Source organism: Pan troglodytes, chromosome 4 (assembly GCF_028858775.2).
Source record: "Pan troglodytes isolate AG18354 chromosome 4, NHGRI_mPanTro3-v2.0_pri, whole genome shotgun sequence".
NCBI lineage: Eukaryota > Metazoa > Chordata > Mammalia > Primates > Hominidae > Pan > Pan troglodytes.
In genome coordinates, this window is record NC_072402.2 from 8,382,319 (window position 1) to 8,402,576 (window position 20,258).

Here is a 20,258-nt window from a genome sequence, read left to right on the forward strand (position 1 = left end):
TAGGCTATAGAAACTCTAATTTGGTCTCTGCAGCATTACTGCAAGGCAGAATCTGTTGCCATTATCATTTTGGAAGGGAAGAAGCTGAGGCACAAAGGGATAGGAGAATGCCAGCGTCACATGGCTGGTGGAGATGAAGCCAGCATTTGTGCCCAGGCTCTGTGACCGCAGAGCACAAGTTCCTAACTGCTCTTCAGGCTTGCCTGCTTTAGTAACGGCCTCTTCCATATTTATTCCATTTGTCTCTGTAGTCATTGATCTTTGGTGGCCTCAAGGCCTCCTGGAGAGAACCCCAGTTCTGAGTCAGACTTACCCAGGATGCCCAGGCACTTCCAGGCTTTGTAAAGTGGACTGCCTCATAATACCTGTCTGAGCCTCCAGCCTGGCCCACACACTCCTGTCACATGTCCCTCCCCATGCCTGCTTAGACCTATCAGCTCAAGCAAGGTGTTGGCATGGGCCTGGGGAAGGAGCCAGGGCGACAGAATGGAGATGTGTTGGACACAGGGGTTGGGGTCCTAGAGCAGTGGGAAGGCCAATGGTGGAGCCCAGGGGAAGGCACCAGGATGGGAAGATGAGAGATGCTGGAAGTCAGAGGGAGAGAGTCCTGGAGGCAAATGAAGACTCCTGGTGGGGAGATCATCATCCCCAGGGGACCTTATCCTCTCCATGGCAGAGGTCACAAGACTGCAGAGACAAGAAAAGTGTCTGTATGTCAAGAATTATGGTCCAGATAATTAGTGAATTCAAATCATGCAGAAAGCATGCATTTATTGGCTACTTTGCATGTCACATTTACAGCATTGAGCTCTCTACAGGCATCATCTAATCAAATCCTAAAACAGGTTAACAAAGGCAATATCATTGTTAGCACTGGACAAAATATCGAAGAATTACATTTTCCTGTAAGCTTCAACATTCTTACACTGCTCCTTCTTAGACTTTGCAGAAGAGAAAGCCATCAAATTGAAGTCAAGAAGCTCAAGTCTAGATGTGGGACTGATAAACGTTAAATGAAGGGTCTAAGGCCCTACAGGTCTCAGCTATAAATGAGAATGTGCAAGCCACACTAGTTGCTTGGTAAAGGGTTCCTTGCTTTTTTTTTTTTTTTTTTAAGGAAAATAAAAATTAATTTGCCTTCTTCAAACAACTTGGAATTTGATATGCTAAAACCTCTTAATTCATTTGGCTCAATATCTGTGGGAGGATCACTTAATATCATTCATTTTATTTTTTTAACCAAAACTGCTCTCAGCCTGTTTGAAGAAGACAGGGCCCGAAGGCACAAATCCACAAACAGGATGATGGAATTGGAAAACTCATCCATCTCATTAATGATAATTCTGTGAGATTTAATTACAGATAAATGAGACTTTGCATATTTAATGCTATTCTTATCTATATGTAGAGGCAATTCTGAACTCAGAAAAGTGTGATTTTTATTCCAGATTAGATGGTCTATTCATTTGTAATCTAATCAACCATAACACAGAGAATTCATACCTAAACCATGATATAGGCATAGCCTTGTTCAGGCTAGCAGGTTGTGCTTTTAATCTTTGCAGTGGATATTTAACTTCTAAGAATAGGTACTATTTTGGTTTTCTCCTGACATCATCCTCATGCAAATTGTCAAATTAACCTTGGAGAGCTCTTGCTATTTGGCACAATTTATTCAGAAAGTATCTTATATTATGGCTAAAGGTTATTTGCTTCTGAAACTAAGTGAGATGGTCTGCAAATAAAAGTGGAGTTTTCTGTGAATAGTGCTTTGAAAACTGAGGAGCATTTAAATACATACAATTAAGCTTTGGTATACCTGAAATAAGACTGTAGTTCTGCAAATTTTTGAGAGTTGACCAAGGAAAACATGAAAAAGGAATGACTATTTTGTCAACCAAGCCACATTTTTACAGGGGAATTTCCAGAACCAATGTATTCTTTCATAAAATAAAGTTTATGAAGGCAACAAGTCAAAAGCTAATACATCTCCTAGGAGAGAAAGTTACTTTATCTCAAACACCAAGTATATATCTTTCAGTGTTGCCTTGTAAATGCCTAGTAAATTTCACAGTAAGTGAATAAGGAAACATCTTTACTATCCCAAAAACTTTAGTTATTCACTCAATCCAAAGAGTGGCTGGATGTTAATTGAGAAGAGCCTGCTCATAGGCTGTTGTTTCTTTTTCTATTTGATTGGCAGAATTAAACAGAGCTTTTGACATCATAGAAAAATAGGCTTACTGACACAGAAAGACAAATTTGGCATGTTCTCACTCATATGTGGGAACCAAAGAAGTTTATCTCATGGAGGTAGAGAGTAGAATGATAGATACCAGAGACTGGGAAAGGTATGTGGATGGGAGATGGGTGGGTAAAGAGAGGTTGGTCAGTGGGCCCAAACTTTAGTTGGATAAAAGGAATAAGTTCTAATGTTTGATAGCAGAATAGGGTGACTGTAGTTAGCAACAATGTACTGTGTAATTCAAAGTAGTCAGAAGAGAGAATTTGAAATGTTTCCAACACATAGAAATGATAAATACTTAAGATAATGGATTCCCTAAATACCCAGATTGATTATTGCACATGCATGCAACAAAATGTCATCTGTATCTCATAAGGATGTAAAATATTATGTATCTCTAAAAAATTGGCTTAATATTTATTTTACTAATAATATCCTAACCCATAATATTCCGTTTTTCATATAGAACCAAGTCACAAAAGAAGAGATTTGAAGAAGAATTGAATGAAAGGATGATTCAAGCAATTGATGGGATTAATGCACAGAAGTGAGTACTTCTTTCTGTTAAATTATCATTCATCTTTTATTATGTTCCAGATGTATTTTATCATAGGCTCTGCAATAGTTACCATGACAAAGCCAAGTTTCTGAGACCATTCATTCATTTCACTTCAGTTGTCCCTCAGAATAGTTTTTGTTAAAAGTATTTATTTCATCTTTTTAAAAAATATTTAATCCCTGCCTAGAAAATATTCCCAAGTTGATTGCTGATAAACAACCTGAGGTGTAATTGGAAAGAGGAAAATTACAGCACGATGTGTTCAGCAAGTAATATTTTTAAAAGATAGATTCTATATGGGAAAATCTTCAAATTTTAGCATGTGATACTATCCATCCAAAATGCATCTGTTCTTATTACAAAATTAATGTTGAGATACCTGTGTTCTAAATCCTAGAAGAGAATTAGCATTGGTGAGTAATGAGAGGAAGACTGATTTTGGGGGCCCAAAATGTCATTTAGCCTCTGAGGCCAAGAATTGCTGTTACGGTTTTAAATGGTCCAGAGTTGTGGGAGGGAAACAATTTGAAGAAGGTGATGGCCTTCTCAGCCTGGACAGAATGACTGCGCTCATCACCCTTCATGTTCTCCTTGGGTACGTGTGTCATAACTGAACCCATGCAGAGCAGAAGGCACATGGCTCAGTATGGTGCCTGGCGCACGTCAGACATTCCATTCCTGTTTGCAGAGTTGAACTGTAGTGAAAACATCAGGAGGTCCAAACGAAAAGCCTTCACAGAAAAGCTTCCATCCTTATGGAGACCTATTTAATTTTTATCATGAAAGCTGACTCTTGAAAAGTGTAAATGATTTTCACCTAGAGCTCTTTGTCTCTAAAATTAAGTTACATGGCCTCAAATAGTGCATGGCTTTGCAAAATGCATGCCTGTTTTAGATTGTTTTTTTTTTTTTTTTTTTTGAGACAGAGTCTCGCTCTGTTGCCCAGGCTGGAGTGCAGTGGCACGATCTCGGCTCACTGCAAGCTCCACCTCCCGGGTTCATGCCGTTCTCCTGCCTCAGCCTCCCAAGTAGCTGGGATTACAGGCGATCGCCACCACACCCAGCTAATTTTTTGTATTTTTAATAGAGACAGGGTTTCACCGTGTTAGCCAGGATGGTCTCGATCTCCTGACCTCATGATCCACCCGCCTCAGCCTCCCAAAGTGCTGGGATTACAGGTGTGAGCCACCACGCCCGGCCTTAGATTGTTCCTTGTAGGTATTTATTATCGAATATTTACAGGGCTTATGAAAGAATCGCATGAGTGTGATATGTGTGTCTATGGTGGGTGTGTGCCTTTGTGTGTCAGTGTGAGTGCATATTTTCTAAGCAATAAAGCATCTTGGTCAGGGAAGAGTTGCCATTCGGATGTGCTAGAACACTGAATTGTCACCTGTCTAGATCCCCTTCCTGTGCTACAAGTAGGTGAAGCCTTCTTCCTGTCCCAGAGTTTCCAAGGCCCACTGGCAGCACCAGGGCCAATGCTCTGTTTTGCGTGGCACTAGGTTCAGTGTGAAAAACAACCTCGCCTCTGCCTCAAACTGTCACATACTGAGAAATAAATAACTTCCTGCAATCTAACAGCAGCTAAAACCTAGGGAGGCACCTGATTTCATAAAATATAGGTGGAAGAAGGCTTTCACTCAAGCAGAGGAAATAGCATCTGATACTGTGTGACTCGCCAGAATAAGACACAAGATCAGAAGAAAGAGGGAATCTTGTTATTTGACAAAAGTTAGCAAATAATAATAATAATAACATTAATATTTTAAAAACTAATTCCTAAAGTTAACCTCAGCATGTGTTAACGCAGGACACCTATCTTTTAAAATTATTTTTGTATGCACCTTTTAGAGCGTTCCTACCAAACAAATCATCAGAGTGCCACCATTGTCATTGCTTTATTGTTGTTAAAGTTGCTTTTAAATTATGTGTTTGCTTTGTGTCATTTAGTATGCAAATATATGTTTAGTTAATACCTTATGTTTTAATGTAGTTGTATTTCAAAGTAATGCTTAGTGCTGGTGTAACTGCTGATGTTGTAATTTTCCCAACATGTTTCAGAAATTAAATAGAGAAAAGTGTGCTGTACTCAAAAAATAAAAGGGAAATTTTTCAAATGGAAGCTCTTATGCATATATTTTTGATTAACCTCAGTTACACTTTGTTATGCCTTACTCATTAACTCCTCTCGTTCTTTGACATGAAGTTCTTCTGATCTTTGTATTTTCACTTGAGGACTCAACTGGGGTTCCAGGCTTGATGTACCATTCACTTGTTTCCTGCTATTGCCATAAAACAGTGATTTCTGTGCAGATTTTTGCTTATTCATTCACTGATGTGTTGAACACGCATTTGTTAAAAGACGACTGATGTCACCATCTGCTCAGTCTTTCCCCAGTGCATGCCATGGTGGTAGGGAGCTCTCTGGTGTCTTGTCTTAGAAGGACTCCAAAGACACTCATACTATCAGATCAGGACCTTACTCTTATGACCTCATTTAACCTTCATTTCATTCTTAGAGGCTCCATCTCCAAATACAGCCACACTGGGAGTTAGGGCTTCAAAGATGAACTTTGGTGGGGGACACAAACTTGCAGTTCATAACAATAAGAAAGTGGTCTTCTCATTTAGTACCTCCTTTGTGGCAAGGACTTGCATTCCCATATTCCTGAATAAATCTGGGTGCAGGTGTGGGTGTACCCATGCCCCTCTAGTAAGCATAGTATTCAGAATTTCCTTTAGTTTCCGTAACCTCTTGACAAAAGAAAAAAAAAGACCTTAGTGTAAATAAGTAGGGAATCACTTATTGTGATAACCAAGGATGGGGTTGACTTTCTTCATGCCATAGACCACTGGGGTCAGGAAAAATGTCAGGAGGCCCTAAATCAAGCACACACACATTCCCTCTCCCTTCTCTTCTCTCCCCTCCACTGATCTTGTCTTTCTCTGTAGTTCCAATCCCCCCAAGTAATAGTTGACCTAATCAGCACACACGAATCTATTCCCTTCCAAATATCCAAATCACATTTATCAATCTCCTTGTTTTCTATAAGTCAAAATATTCCCAAGTCAATTGCTGATAAATAACCTAAGGCGTAATTGGAGAGAGAAAAATTACAGCATGATGTGTTCAGCAAGTCACATTTTTTTATTATTAAACTTGAAGTTCTAGGGTACATGTGCACAACGTGCAGGTTTGTTACATGTGTATACATGTGCCATGTTGGTGTGCTGCACCCATTAACTTGTCATTTACATTAGGTATATCTCCTAATGCTATCCCCCCCTTCTCCCCCCACCCCATGACAGGCTCTGTTGTTTGATGTTCCCCACCCTGTGTCCAAGTGTTCTCATTGTTCAGTTCCCACCTATGAGTGAGAACATGCGGTGTTTGGTTTTCTGTCCTTGTGATAGTTTGCTCAAACTGATGATTTCCAGCTTCATCCATGTCCCTACAAAGGACATGAACTCATCCTTTTTTATGGCTGCATAGTATTCCATGGTGTATATGTGCCACATTTTCTTAATCCAGTCTATCACTGATGGACATTTGGGTTGGTTCCAAGTCTTTGCTATTGTGAATAGTGCCACAATAAACATACATGTGCATGTGTCTTTATAGCAGCATGTTTTATAATCCTTTGGGTATATACCCAGTAATGGGATGGCTGGGTCAAATGGAATTTCTAGTTCTAGATCCTTGAGGAATCGCCACACTGTCTTCCACAATGGTTGAACTAGTTTACAGTCCCACCAACAGTGTAAGAGTGTTCCTATTTCTCCACATCCCCTTCAACACCTGTTGTTTCCTGACTTTTTAATGATCGGCATTCTAACTGGTGTGAGATGATATCTCATTTTGGTTTTGATTTGCATTTCTCTGATGGCCAGTGATGATGAGCATTTTTTCATGTGTCTGTTGGCTGCATAAATGTCTTCTTTTGAGAAGTGTCTGTTCATATCGTTCACCCACTTTTTGATGGGGTTGTTTGATTTTTTCTTGTAAATTTGTTTGAGTTCTTTGTAGATTCTGGATATTAGCCCTTTGTCAGATGGGTAGATTATAAAAATTTTCTCCCATTCTGTAGGTTGCCTGTTCACTCTGATGGTAGTTTCTTTTGCTGTGCAGAAGCTCTTTAGTTTAATTAGCATCCATTTGTCAATTTTGGCTTTTGTTGCCATCACTTTTGGTGTTTTAGTCATGAAGTCCTTGCCCAGGCCTATGGCCTGAATGGTATTGCCTAGGTTTTCTTCTAGGGTTTTTATGGTTTTAGGTCAACATTTAAGTCTTTAATCCATCTTGAATTAATTTTTGTATAAGGTGTAAGGAAGGGATCCTGTTTCAGCTTTCTACATATAGCTAGCCAGTTTTCCCAGCACCATTTATTAAATAGGGAATCCTTTCCCCATTTCTTGTTTTTGTCAGGTTTGTCAAAGATCAGATGGTTGTAGATGTGTGTATTATTTCTGAGGGCTCTGTTCTGTTCCATTGGTCTATATCTCTGTTTTGGACCAGTACCATGCTGCTTTGGTTACTGTAGTCTTGTAGTATAGGTTGAAGTCAGGTAGCGTGATACCTCCAATCACATTTTTAAAAGATATATTCTATACGGGAAAATCTTCAAATTTTAGATACTATCCATCAAAAATGCATCTGTTCTTATTACAAAATTAATGTTGAGATATCTGTGTTCTAAATCAGTAGTGGGAGTGGAGGCCACCTCAGAAGATTCGCAGAGGTGATTAAGTGTGTAGGAAGAATATACACTTCTTAATTCTGAAGACAAGGTGAGAATTAGGCCCATCCATCATAGCTGCAAGGGAGAAGCCACAAGCCAGACCCGGTGTGCTTTGGCAAAGGGAGGCAAGTGTGTCCACTGGTGGGGACTCAGTCATGTCCCCAAGCACAGATCTAATGCTGGGGTTCACGAAGCACCACATGGGTTCTGGGGACTTAAGGCAAGGAAGCCTGATCCCGAGCCCTTGCCGTCCACCTGCAGGTCACAGGCCATGGAAACCTAGACTGGGTGCATGCTGGCCCAACTAGTAAAGGAGGTGCTGGTTTTATTTTCACTTCCTTGATTTCACTCTCACTCGGAAGCTGACATTTTCCAGGAGCATTTATAAACTATATTTTTTTCTCAGTAAAGGAAATATTGTTTTTAGTAAGTTACCTGCATATATTATTCATAGTTTGATAAAGACACCGTTCTGAAAGTGAGTATGGTTAAAATTTATCTTAAGTTGTATTTTCTGCTCATTTTAATGTTAACCAATCTTTGATTCCTCCATCTAGTCCTATGAAATAGAATAATAGTTCTGCAGCTGGTACGGTAATAAGAAATACCAAAAAAGTTTGTTTCCCTACAGCTTGTACCCTTGAATCAAAGAACTATGCAGCCATAAAAAAGAATGAGATCTGCCAGGTGTGGTGGCTCATGCCTGTAATCCCTGAACTTTGCAAGGCCGAGGTGGGCGGACCACCTGAGGTCAGGAGTTCAAGACCAGCCTGACCAACATGGAGAAACCCCATCTCTACTAAGAAATACAAAAATTAACCGGGCGTGCTGGCGTGCACCTGTAATCCCAGCTATTTGGCAGGCTGAGACAGGAGAATCGCTTGAACCCGGGAGGCAGAGGTTGCAGTGAGATGAGATCACACCACTGCACTCCAGCCTGGGCAACAAGAGCGAAACTCCATCTCAAAAGAAAAAAAAAAAAAAAAAAGCATGTCCTTTGCAAGGACATGGATGGAGCTGGAGGCCGTTATCCTCAGCAAACACAGGGATAGAAAACCAAGTACCACATGTTCTCCCTTATAAGTGGGATGAGAGATGAGAACACACGGACACATAGAGGACAATGACACACGCTGGGGCCTGTTGGAGGGTGGAGGGTGGGAGGAGGGAGAGGATCAGCAAAAATAACTAATCGGTACTAGGCTTAATACCTGGGTGATGAAATAATCTGTACAACAAACCCCCATGACACAAATTTTACCTATGTGACAATCCTGCACTACATAAAAAATTTTTAAAAAGAAGTATTTTTATTTTTCTCACTTATAATGGCAGTCAGTCGAGAATACATTACTGACTTCCCTGCCCCAGTTGAAAGTGCCCTGTGGGATGGTCTAGTTCCTGGGATGTTCAAGCTAATCATGGCGTGTGCCTGGCAGTGAGAGTCTTCCAAATTACTTGCTGAAAACAGATGTTTAAAAGTCAGACAATGTGGTACAATGCATACTTCCATATAATTTTTATTTATTTGTCAACAACTGAGAGATACATAGTACTTATGCATGCGTTTTTATGTTTGCATCAACCTATTCTGAACGGATTGCTAATTATATTAGTATTTTTATCAATTTTTTAAAAACTCGGGACAGGCGCGGTGGCTCACGCCTGTTATCCCAGCACTTTGGGAGACTGAGGCGCGTGGATCACGAGGTTGGGAGTTCACGACCAGCCTGGCCAACGTGGTGAAACCCCACCTCTACTAAAAATACAAAAATTAGCCAGACGTGGTGGCACGCGCCTGTAGTCCCAGCTACTTGGGAGGCTGAGGCAGGAGAATTGCTTGAACCTGGGAGGCAGAGGTTGCAGTGAGCCGAGATCATGCCACTGCACTCCAGCCTGGGTGACAGAGCGAGACTCAGTCTCAAAAAAAAAAAAAAAAAAAAAAAGAGAGAAAAGAAAAAACTTTATTCAAGCATGACTTTTACCTTCTAGAAATGAAAAAAATGACAATGAAAGTATTTTCACTAAGTCTGAAAGAAGCAAAACCTTCTCACCCAAATCTTAAAAGCACTCTGATGGTTTGGATGCTCTGTGATCTGTTGCCCTCTAGAAGCTAACAAAAAAAAAAAAAAAAGGTGCTTCTCTAGGAACTAGATCCTTAAGGAGGTGAAACCACTGTGTGATTTCGGAAAAACATTAAGGAATCAAATTATTGATGTCTTTACTACTTTAGACGACTTATCTCCCCTGTTATTTAATTCAGATCCCTTGAGTTTCAATTGATATGACAGTTAGTTTATAATATAGAATTTTCCAAGGAGGGCAGTGTGTGATTAGGAATATTCTATTTTCAGATCCCGTTAGCAGTATCCAGATTCCATATCCAGTTAGTTGGCATCACGTGTTTTTTTTTTTTTTTAAATGCTGTTCGGAATGATACACAATAAAGAAAGAAGATCGCAAGTCATTTTAAAAAATAGTTCCAGATGTTTGATTGGAGATTCAGTTTTATGATGTGTTGGCCCTTTCTATTTCCAGGCAATGGCTCAAGTCTGAAGACATTCAGAGAATCTCACTGCTTTTCTATAACAAAGTACTAGAAAAAGAGGTAAGTTTTTTTCTTCTTCAAAATCATCAATCGGGTTTTCTGAAATTTGAATTTCTTCATGAAATTGTGCTCATGTTTTTTATATGTGACATTTAAACTGCCTCTGACTATATTCGAACTCTTTCTGGCTTTTCTGGTGGTTCTTTCATGCATATATTGCTTTACGGTATTTCTTGTTACCAGGATTCCATCTTTGATCAGTTACCATTCTCAACCCTCTCGATAGTAAATGTGTGCGAAATCTGCAATGTGTGCGAAATATCCCAATTAAATGAAAGATGTGGGAGATATCTACTCTTCTCAATGTGAAATTCTTTCAGAAAAGTCTTAAAAAAAACAGAATTCTTCTTGATAAATCTGCAATGTCTTTACACAAATTATTTTAATATTTTGACTAAAATATGAGTTTTACATTCAATGCTTTTTCCAGATAATTAGAACTTTTAAGCTTTATTGCATCTAAATACTTTCATATTATGGCTTTTAAAGTAAGAGCTATTTCAGGCACAAATAAGTAAGCAGACATTTAGTTTTTACATGTCAAGCTATATATGGGTTTGCTAAAATGAATTCAGTTAATTGTTGCAGAAAGGACAACCATTCTTCTAGCTCAACTTTATTTTATTCGCCTTTTGTTTTTTGTTGATCTGGAGAAGGAACCAGACTTAGAAGTAATTTGCATCATCCAACTATATAATTACAGGCCTACTTTGAACAAAAGTTACATTAATGGTAGCATTCGCAGCTCTGGTATTAAAATTATGTTGATAAAATTTAGTGCATTATTTTATGAATATCAAATAGAAATATTAAATATGATAATTCCTTCCAAAATCTATGGACACACCAAAAGTTTTTTTTTTTTATGTTGGTGGTCAAGAGGATCTGTTGTCTACTGCTAAGTAGAGGACTCTGACCATTGACTGGAGACAGTTTACCAAATTGATGCTTGTTATAATGCACTACTATTGACCACCTTATACTTAATAACTTTAGCAAATATTAATGGCTACTTATTGCTTAGCTGCTACATTATTTCTTTCCTGATAGAAGTCCATTTCTTTGTTAATACCACAAAGAAATTCCTACTCATATCTCTGCACAAAGGCCTGAAGAAGTTAAAAGATAAGGATTTAATTGAGTGCATAGAATGTAATCACATTTCAGCAATGATGCTAATGTAGCTTCTTCATGAGCATGGAAATTATGCTGGCTACTAAGTCACAAAATATACCCCCCAAAATTCTAGTAAACAGAAAGTGATCATTTAAAAATGCAGCTTTACATTCACCATGTACACATATTTGCAGATGCCGACTTTAAAGCAAATTTTAGAGAGCAGCAAGACTTAAGCTCAGTTTTTGTCCATCTGTCCCCAGCCTGCCCTTCAGAGCATGAGGTAGGGCAAGAGGTCACAAGAGCTATCAGAAGAGAAATCTCTGGAGACCCCTCAGATATCCCTCATGCAGCACTAAACCAGAGAGGCTAAAATCCCAGAAATACATATGTGTCCCTATAACCTGGGAAAGTTTATGCAAATGTAGCCAATGCAACCTGACAGTATTTTCAGGAGGTTTCAATGGCATTGGCACAAAATTTTATTTCCTTTAATTTTACCATACAACCTTTCGTAAGGCAGTTGAGCCTCATGGTTGAGAGTCTGAGTTCAGAGCCTGGTGAAGGTCCTGGTTTCCCATGCACTGTATCTCACTGATTGTAGTCAATTGTTCCAGTCCACAGTTTCTTCATCCAAAAATAGGGGCTGTTGTGTGGATTGAATGATTAGTACAGGGAAAGCAGGGAATGCAGGGCACTGTGCTGAATGTGGCAGGGGTCATCATCAGCATCATAAGTATAGCCCTATCTGGAATTTTTATCCTGCCTAAGTAAAGCAGGGTCAGCCCTAGGTAGGCAGCTAATGCTGGTCAGCTTATTCATGGCATGGGGAACCACGTGGGCCCCTGCTGAATGCACTGGATGAGAGAAAGGAAGGGGATCCCATTGGCTAGGCTCAGAACAAGCCAACTAAGAACCAAGTTGGCAAACCTTTTCAGTCTTAAAACTTTACCCATCACCTCTCAATAGCATTAAGACAAATAATAAAATAAAATACTAAAATAAATGAATATGTCTTGCATTTCCTCAGTAGTATTCAAAAGTAAGATAGTATATGAGAAGTCATGCCCTTTCCCTCAGTAGTCATAGACAACAGACCCTCATGGGACCCAGGTCACAGGCGCGATTCACAGTTCACTCACTCAACCTTCTGGTCAGGTGCCTCTCTCCTTACTAGAGAGATTCAGTTACTTATAGATGGGTTTGAGAACAGTTCCACTCATAAACTGTGGTCCTTGGAAGTCACTCCTTCACAGTTCATGTGGGGGAAGGAAAAACTCATTGCTGAGATGAACAGGCTTTCTCCTTAGCTCACGTTGGCTGCAATCTGCACAATTTCTGAGTGTGGTGCATGCTCTGGGTACAACTAGGCTGCTGGGCACTGTGTGCAGCTCTTCTCTTGGAGAACTGTCACTCACAGGTTCCTTTCTCCCCCTCAGTACCGGGCCACGGCACTGCCAGCGTTCAAGTATTATGTGACTTGTGCCTGTCTCATATTCTTCTGCATCTTCATTGTGCAGATTCTCGTGCTGCCAAAGTAAGTACTTCTGGTTTCCACTGGGATTCTCACCTGGGGTGCCTTTCCACTGGAGCCCAGTTATATTTAAAGGTGTGAAAGGATGCTAATGTTTAGACAGAGGGGTGATTTAATGTCATGGTAAAGGGAGAGTAACCCAGGACCTCGGAGGTTAAGTGGCCCCCATGTGTCTTCCTTAGCATAATGTTGGATTTTCAAAGTGGACATGTTGATTCAAACTTCTAGGGATTGAAAAAAACAATTTAACCTTCTTGTTTTGATGTTGGTATTACTCTGATGCGCAGTCTAGGAAATGTAGCCCAATAAACTTTACCCACAAAGAGTGCAATCCCCAGATGTGGTTTCTAATAAACAAATACCATTATCTTATATTGAAAGGGCATGACCTTTCACTATAAGACACACTTTGCCCACCCATCCATTTTATCCAAGTTCTGTGTGTTACACGGCCCTCTCTTCTCTGAAATCCACTCTGCAGCCGTCTTTGATTGTTATAGGTCAAGGTTCAGCCGACCTCTCCCCGGAGAGACGTGGGTACAAATGGGAGAATCTGAGCAAACCACATTTCATGCTTCGAGGTGAATTCCTTCTGGTTCCACTTAATGGTGAAAAACGAATCGCTTTATGATCCCTAGGTCATCTTTCTCTTGCACCTTCTTAATTAGTTCAAGACCAATCAGGTGACTTTCTTCAAGAAAGCTAATTCTCATTTTACGATCTGAAGAAAATTCTTGTCCTTCTTTTAATAACTAGGGATATGGAAAGAAATTTTAAGATAGATTTTTTTTTCCTTCTGATCATATATTTTTTTCTTTCTTAACCTATTTTGTTAAGGTCAAAGCAACCATTTTCAATCTAGTAGAATTCAATTGTTTGCTTGCGTTTAACTCTCACGGTGCAGCCAGCCTTTGTGGGCAACTCAAACTGCTTAGATTGAGTAGCGTTTTGTCTCATGAACGTGCTGAGCAAACTACAAAGAAGTTGTCTGTTTCTCCGCCTCTGTACTTCAAAGGATTTTCTTCTGGGCACTGAGCCAAATAGCCAAAAACCACTTTTGGGATACAAGTGGTTTTTGATTACATGGATGAATTGTAGAGTGGTAAAAGTTTTGTTCATGTATGTACAGTTCCTTAGCAATGTGCTCCCTTATGGAAGGGGTTTCCAGTAGACTTCTCCTCTCCCCATGATTGGAGGTGTAATACATAGACCAAAGGAGCCCTTCTTCAGGACTTACAGAATCTTCAGTGAAATTTCCCAATGTTAACATTATCAGTTTTCCATTCAAACAAATGTTAACAAATTAAGCTCCTTAGTGTCAGGCCTGTACCATGGTACTGGAGAGAAACAGCCATCCCAGTACACACTGGCTTATAGACTGGTAGAGCAGAAAAGCATTTTGAAAGCTACATACGTGAAATAAATATTACCCAGGGAATGGGTCCTTATTGTTGCTCTTACATAGATAGATTCATTAATTTTTCTACATCTTCCTTTTGGATGAGCATTTCTATATTCTCTACATTATAAGTAATACAGGATCTGTCACCTACTGGGAGGTGCTGGGGATGGGGAGAGTGACTGGGGGCATTTTAAAAGATGCCTCCAAAGAAGACAAAAAGACTTCCAGGAACCAGGAAAAACGTTTCATGGGATTTCACTTTTAAGAAACACATCCTCGTCATGTCTTTGCTGGCTTGGCTTTGATTTTCTTGTCTCTCTTCTGTGGTGTTGCATCTTTATGAGGACCCATGGATGTTCATTCTCTCAAGCTTCATCACCCATTATTTTTGTGGGTGCACACAGGTTGCATTTGCTCTAAGGAAAATCCACAGCCTCATCTAATGGAGTCCCCAGACCTGCACTTGCTGTAACAGCCTCAGGCTTCTTGTTCTGTGACTTCTTCATTTTTCTTTCATGTTAATATCTTCATTTTTTTCTTTTTCTTTAAAAAAAATCTTGCTAGGAAATATTTCAAAGATACAGAAAAGTACAGAGTATGATATAATAAACACACACGTGTCCACAATCCAGACTTTTGCAAATGTTTACCCTGTGTGCTCTTTACTGTAGATACAATTTTCCACCCTCTAGATTGTTATTATTTGGGTATGCTTCCTTTAAACAATACCTGTTTTTATTTTGGTTTTATTTATTCAATTTGATATCTTTCTTTATATTAATTTCTTCTATATTTATTTTGTCATCTGTATTTTGATTTTATAATTGATGTGCCTGGACCCACTTCTACCATTTTATTTTGTGTTTTATTTACCTTGCTTTTCTTTGGTCCTTTTTTTTCTTTTTTCTGATTTCTAATGGATTGATCAAGTTCTTTCATTCTTTTTTTATGGTAAATTAAAAGCAACTTTATTAGAAAGTAAAGAAATAAAATAATGGCTACTCCTTAGGCAGAGAAGCCTGTTTATTCTTTTATTTCTTTTACTCATTAGGAAGTATATATATTTTTTTCATTAAAGATTACTATTAAAGTTCATAGAATATGCATCATGTATATCTTTCTTTTAATGATTATCATTAAAATTTCAATATATATTATTTATATTAAAGAATAAAATATATAATTATTTATAATATGTATTATATATTTACATGTTTTTAATGTTATATATTTTTTGTCAATATCTTTTGGGATAGAAGTGGTTTTTGTTACATGGATGAATTGTAGAGTGGTGAAGTCTGAGATTTCAGTGCATTCAGCACCCAAGTAGTACACATTGTACCCAATATGTAGTTGTTTATCCTGCGCTCCTCTCCTACCCTTCCCCCTTTGGAGTCTCCATAGTCCATTGTATCACTCTGTGTGCCTTTACATACCCACAGCTTAGCTACCATTTATAAGTGAGAACATACAGTATTTGGTTTTCCATTCCTGAGTTATTTCACTTAGAATAATGGCTTCCAGCTCCAACCAAGTTGCTGCAAAAGATATTATTTCTTTTATTTTTATGGCAGAGTAATTTTCCATCGTGTATGTACACTACATTTCATTTATCCATTCATTGGTTGATGAATGCTTGCATTGGTTCCATATCTTGGCAATTGTGAATTGAATTTTAACATTTATGCTTAATTCAATACATTCTGAAGTTATTCATAATCTCTCTTCAATGTCATTATTTCCTAGGATTTTAGCTCTGACAGTAATTATAGTCAATGTTTATTTAAATCTGCCACATTCTTTACCAATTAATTTGCTCATCAATGCTTTTTAAAAATTATTCGTTTCTTCAAATTTATTTATATTTTTGGTGATGTATATGATTTGTTAGGGTTTTTGGAGGGGGAGTCTATGAGTAACAATAGCTGCCTTTTTTGTTTATATTAAAATTTCTTTATCTACTTTATTTCACAGTTCTTGAATAATAGTTTAACTGGGCATAAAAGTCTAGGTTAACTTTTATTTTCGCTCAGAATTATGATGACATTACTCTGTGGCATTACATCTTCTATTTTTGTTAATGAAGTATTTCTGTCAGTCTCATTACATTCCTTTCTAGGGAGTCTGTCTTTCCTCTCTGAGTGCTTTTAGGTATCTTTTTTGCTTGGGGGTCGGGGGGCGGTATTTTCACTATATTGTTTCCATAAGTGTATTTGTTTTCATCAACCTAAGTGACTAGGTGTGATTTTTCAATCTGAGGACACATATCTCTGCTCAGTTCTGGAAAATTCTCTGCCTCTATCTCTTACATGTTGCTGTCGATTGTCTCGATTGTCTATTCTTTCCTCTGGAGTTCTTGTAGCTGCATATTGTGTTCTCATCCTGGGCTCCAGGTGTTTTCATGTTTCCTGCCAGTTTCCACTTTTTATTTCTTTGGTCTGCATTCTGATAAATTCTTCACCCAACATTGAGATTATAATCTTTATGATTATTGTTTTCATATCTAAGAAGTCTATGTTGTTCTTAAAACCTAACCTTTTTGTATATATAATTTTATATTTTGCCTATGGAATTTTGTTTTGTTTTCCTTGCAGACTTTTTTTTTTTTTTTTTTTGATGGAGTCTCGCTCTGTCACCCAGGCTAGAGTGCAGTGCAGTGGCACAATCTCAGCTCACTGCAACCTCCGCCTCCTGGGTTCAAGCAGTTCTCCTGTCTCAGCCTCCTGAGTAGCTCGGATTGCAGACGCCCAACATCACGCCCGGCTGATTTTTGTATTTTTAGTAGAGACAGGGTTTCACCATATTTGTCAGGCTGGTCTTGAACTCCTGACCTCAAAGATCTGCCTGCCTTGGCCTCCCAAAGTGCTGGGATTATAGGCATGAGCCACCGCGCTTGGCCTACTTGGAGATTTTAAACATATTATATGGAAATATTCTTTTATTTTTTTTTGTTATTATTTTGAGACAGACTTCTGCTCTGTCACCCAGGCTGCAGTGCAGTGGCACCATCTTGGCTCACTGCAACCTCTGCCTCCCAGGTTCAAGCAGTTCTCCTGCCTCAGCCTCCTGAGTAGCTGAGATTACAAGCACCTGCCACTGCACCAGCTAATTTTTGTATTTTTAGTAGAGATGGAGTTTCACCATGTTGGCCAGGCCGGTCTCAAACTTCTAGCCTCAAGCAATCCGCCTGCCTCGGCCTCCCAAAGTGTTGGGATTACAGGTGTGAGCCACTATGCCTGGTGGAAATATCACTTATTTTATTATGTTCCTTAGGGTTGATAAATATGTGATTCTGCCATTTAGTCTATCTGTTAAGTCTGTCCTTGTATTATCTGTAATTTTGTCTGTACGTTCATCAACAGCAAGGATTTGGGTCCATGGTAGTCTTGTATGTTCTGAGTTGTAATGGCATCACTATGGGATAGATTTCAGTGTATCTTTGCCAGGTATCTCTGGGATTCACCAATTCAAGTCAAAATATTTTATTAAATCCTTAGACTAAGGTTCCTGCACTAAGGAGGTCAAGTGAATTTGGGTCAACACCTATTGGCATGGAGCAAGATTGGTGATCCCAATTTTCAAAACTGACCTTTTCTTTATGGCCCCAGTCAGATGGTTATCTTCCCTAAAAATTACCAGACTGGTGGAGAGGTTTTCTGTTTCTTGTTTCTTGGCGGGACAGCCCTTCAGGGCCCCTGCCTTTATTCAAGAGTTCAGTTCTAATTTCGTGTTAGTCAGATGCCTGGGAGCATCACCTTCCTTGGGTAGACATCAATCCTACACCAAGAGGTATTAGTCCCTGGTTTCTCCTGGGCCGTTTAGCATCAGCACCTCTCAGCAGTCTGATTTGAATACCTTCTATGTACCAGGAATCTCTCTTTCTTGCCTATTATCTCATCTCTTTAAAGAAACCATTTTGCTGTATTTTATGAGGCATTTTTGTTAGAATAATGGTGCCTCTCACTTCTGTTGACTTTGTTTTCTTAACTCATGAATTATACTTTTGCTTTGTTTCATTTGTTTAGCTTTTTTTGTGGTAAATTGCCTCATGTGTTTTTGAAAAAGGGAAAGAATTAAATGAGTGAGTGAGTAAATGAATGAATGAAAAACTAATAATGGAGAAATTTGTTACCTGGAAAGGACCACTAAAGGGAGGTGTTTTCCTGAAAGGGAGCCCAACATGATCCTTATTCAGCCTATAATCATTGAATCTGGCTCTAGTCTCAGAATTTGAATAGATAGAATTAAATTATTGGTTGACTCCTCTTTTTGGAGCTGCTCTCTCACTCTGTCTGCCCTGTAGTATAACTTTATTAGAAACATGAGCTACCTTCAAAGACCAAAAATGATCAAGCATGAATTGCTTTTTTTGCTTTTAAGTAGTTTCATTCATATTATCTGCCAAACTAAATGGATTATGTTTAACCAGTCATGAGGGCAATTGTTAAAACAAGGATGGATTTTTTTCTAGCACAATTTAGGTAAATAACATGTGTTTCATTAGCCCAAGAAAAACTAAGAATAATGATGTTTTACTTAAGAAAAATTAATAAACCAAATTATAATGTTAAATGTCTTAGAATTATTATTTCTACTCAGATCTCTAATATCAGTTTCATTACTTATTTCAACACTCAATACTAGAGGTGGTAAAACGTGTTCAAATCCTGGGATAGGTTGTACAGAGTGATGTAGACAAGTCTTGCTGCTGGATTAGATATAAGAAGTTGAGAAAGTAAGTTTTGCAGGGTTTTTAATTTTGTTTTATTTTGTCCTGAACAACTGGAAAAAATGCTGCCATTTACACAGAGAGAATCCTGGGGCAGGCACAGGTTGGGGAGGGACAGCAAACTCAAGGGCTCAGTTCTGGACATTAGATACATGTGCGTGTTACACATCAGGTGCTGAAGTTTCACACAAAAGGGAGTTTGTGACCTGTAGAATTTATAGAACTTCTGTTGAACCCCCTAGAGCTCCTATGGATTCTACAGAGCTGGGTGGAGATACAGTCTGAAAAACCCACACCTATGTAGTATTTAAATCCAAGAGATGGGATAAGCTCCCCCGAGTAGAGGGTATAGGAAGAGAAGACTCTGTACTTTCTGGGGAATACAGTGTGTCTGAAAATTCAGATCTTCAGCCCTTATCATTGCTGTAAAGGTAGAACTCTTCTTACTTGGCCAAAGATCATCTCTTTTTTCTTTCCCACATCTCAGAACCTTCAAGTGTCCAGAACATCTCAAAGCTAAGTCCTCTCATCAGAGAAAGGCTACTGTAATGGTGATGAATATTTAAATTCCATTTCCTCCTTTCAACTTTTGATTCTTTCTTTCTTCTTTTCTTTTTCACTGAATTCCCTTTCATTTTGAAGTTCTATCATTTAAAAAAGAGGAATTTTTATTTCATGCTAACTTATAATTGAAAGAAAAGTTTGCTTCCTTTGGTTCTTATCATTCTGACTGAATCCCACGCAACAGATGTGAGTGGAGAGCTGATGAGAGGCTTGCTTTAGGGAGGAAGTAAGGGAAATGAAGTCAACCAGGAAAGAGTCCGTGAAAGTCATGACATTCAATAGAATGCCAAAGACATCATATTTACCCAGAGAGATGGCTTGTAATTAATACATTTTGTAGGCTTTTTGAGGGGAATGTGTGTCTCCACTGGACTTATCTCATCAATAAATGTGTTTCTCACCCCTGTCAGGGCCACATTTAAGCAATTCATTGACTGGGAAAAAAAGCAGAAAGGAAGGAGGACCTTGTCCAGAATCATCCTTTTCCATATTCCGTAACAATGCACTTGAATAAAGCACCAAAGTCAAAAATGAACACTAAAAGTAATTTTTCTTGCCTCATGACAGGGAAGACTCGAGGTTGTTTTTCAATAAGTACATAATAAGTTATGCTTCAGGGTTAAAAAGAAGCAGTTTTGCAACTGGGCTGTTAATTAAAATTGATTAAGTTATACCAACATCTTGGTATACTTAATGGACCTGAACATGCTTTTGACAGAACAGGCAGGATAAATTGTTAAAATTAAGAGCGTTTGACCA

The 20,258-nt window shown here is 38.7% G+C and overlaps 1 protein-coding gene across 3 annotated transcripts in view; it reads left to right on the forward strand.

The window, feature by feature from the left end:
• Positions 1 to 20,258, forward strand: part of ADCY2 (adenylate cyclase 2) — a 435,133-nt gene that overhangs the window by 321,712 nt on the left and 93,163 nt on the right. For all 3 annotated transcript variants that reach the window (XM_016952932.4, XM_054684164.2, XM_016952933.4), the window contains 3 exons: positions 2,712 to 2,792; positions 10,085 to 10,154; positions 12,710 to 12,807. In XM_016952932.4, coding sequence (XP_016808421.1) covers positions 2,712 to 2,792; positions 10,085 to 10,154; positions 12,710 to 12,807 — 249 coding nt within the window. The remainder of the gene's footprint in view (positions 1 to 2,711; positions 2,793 to 10,084; positions 10,155 to 12,709; positions 12,808 to 20,258) is intronic.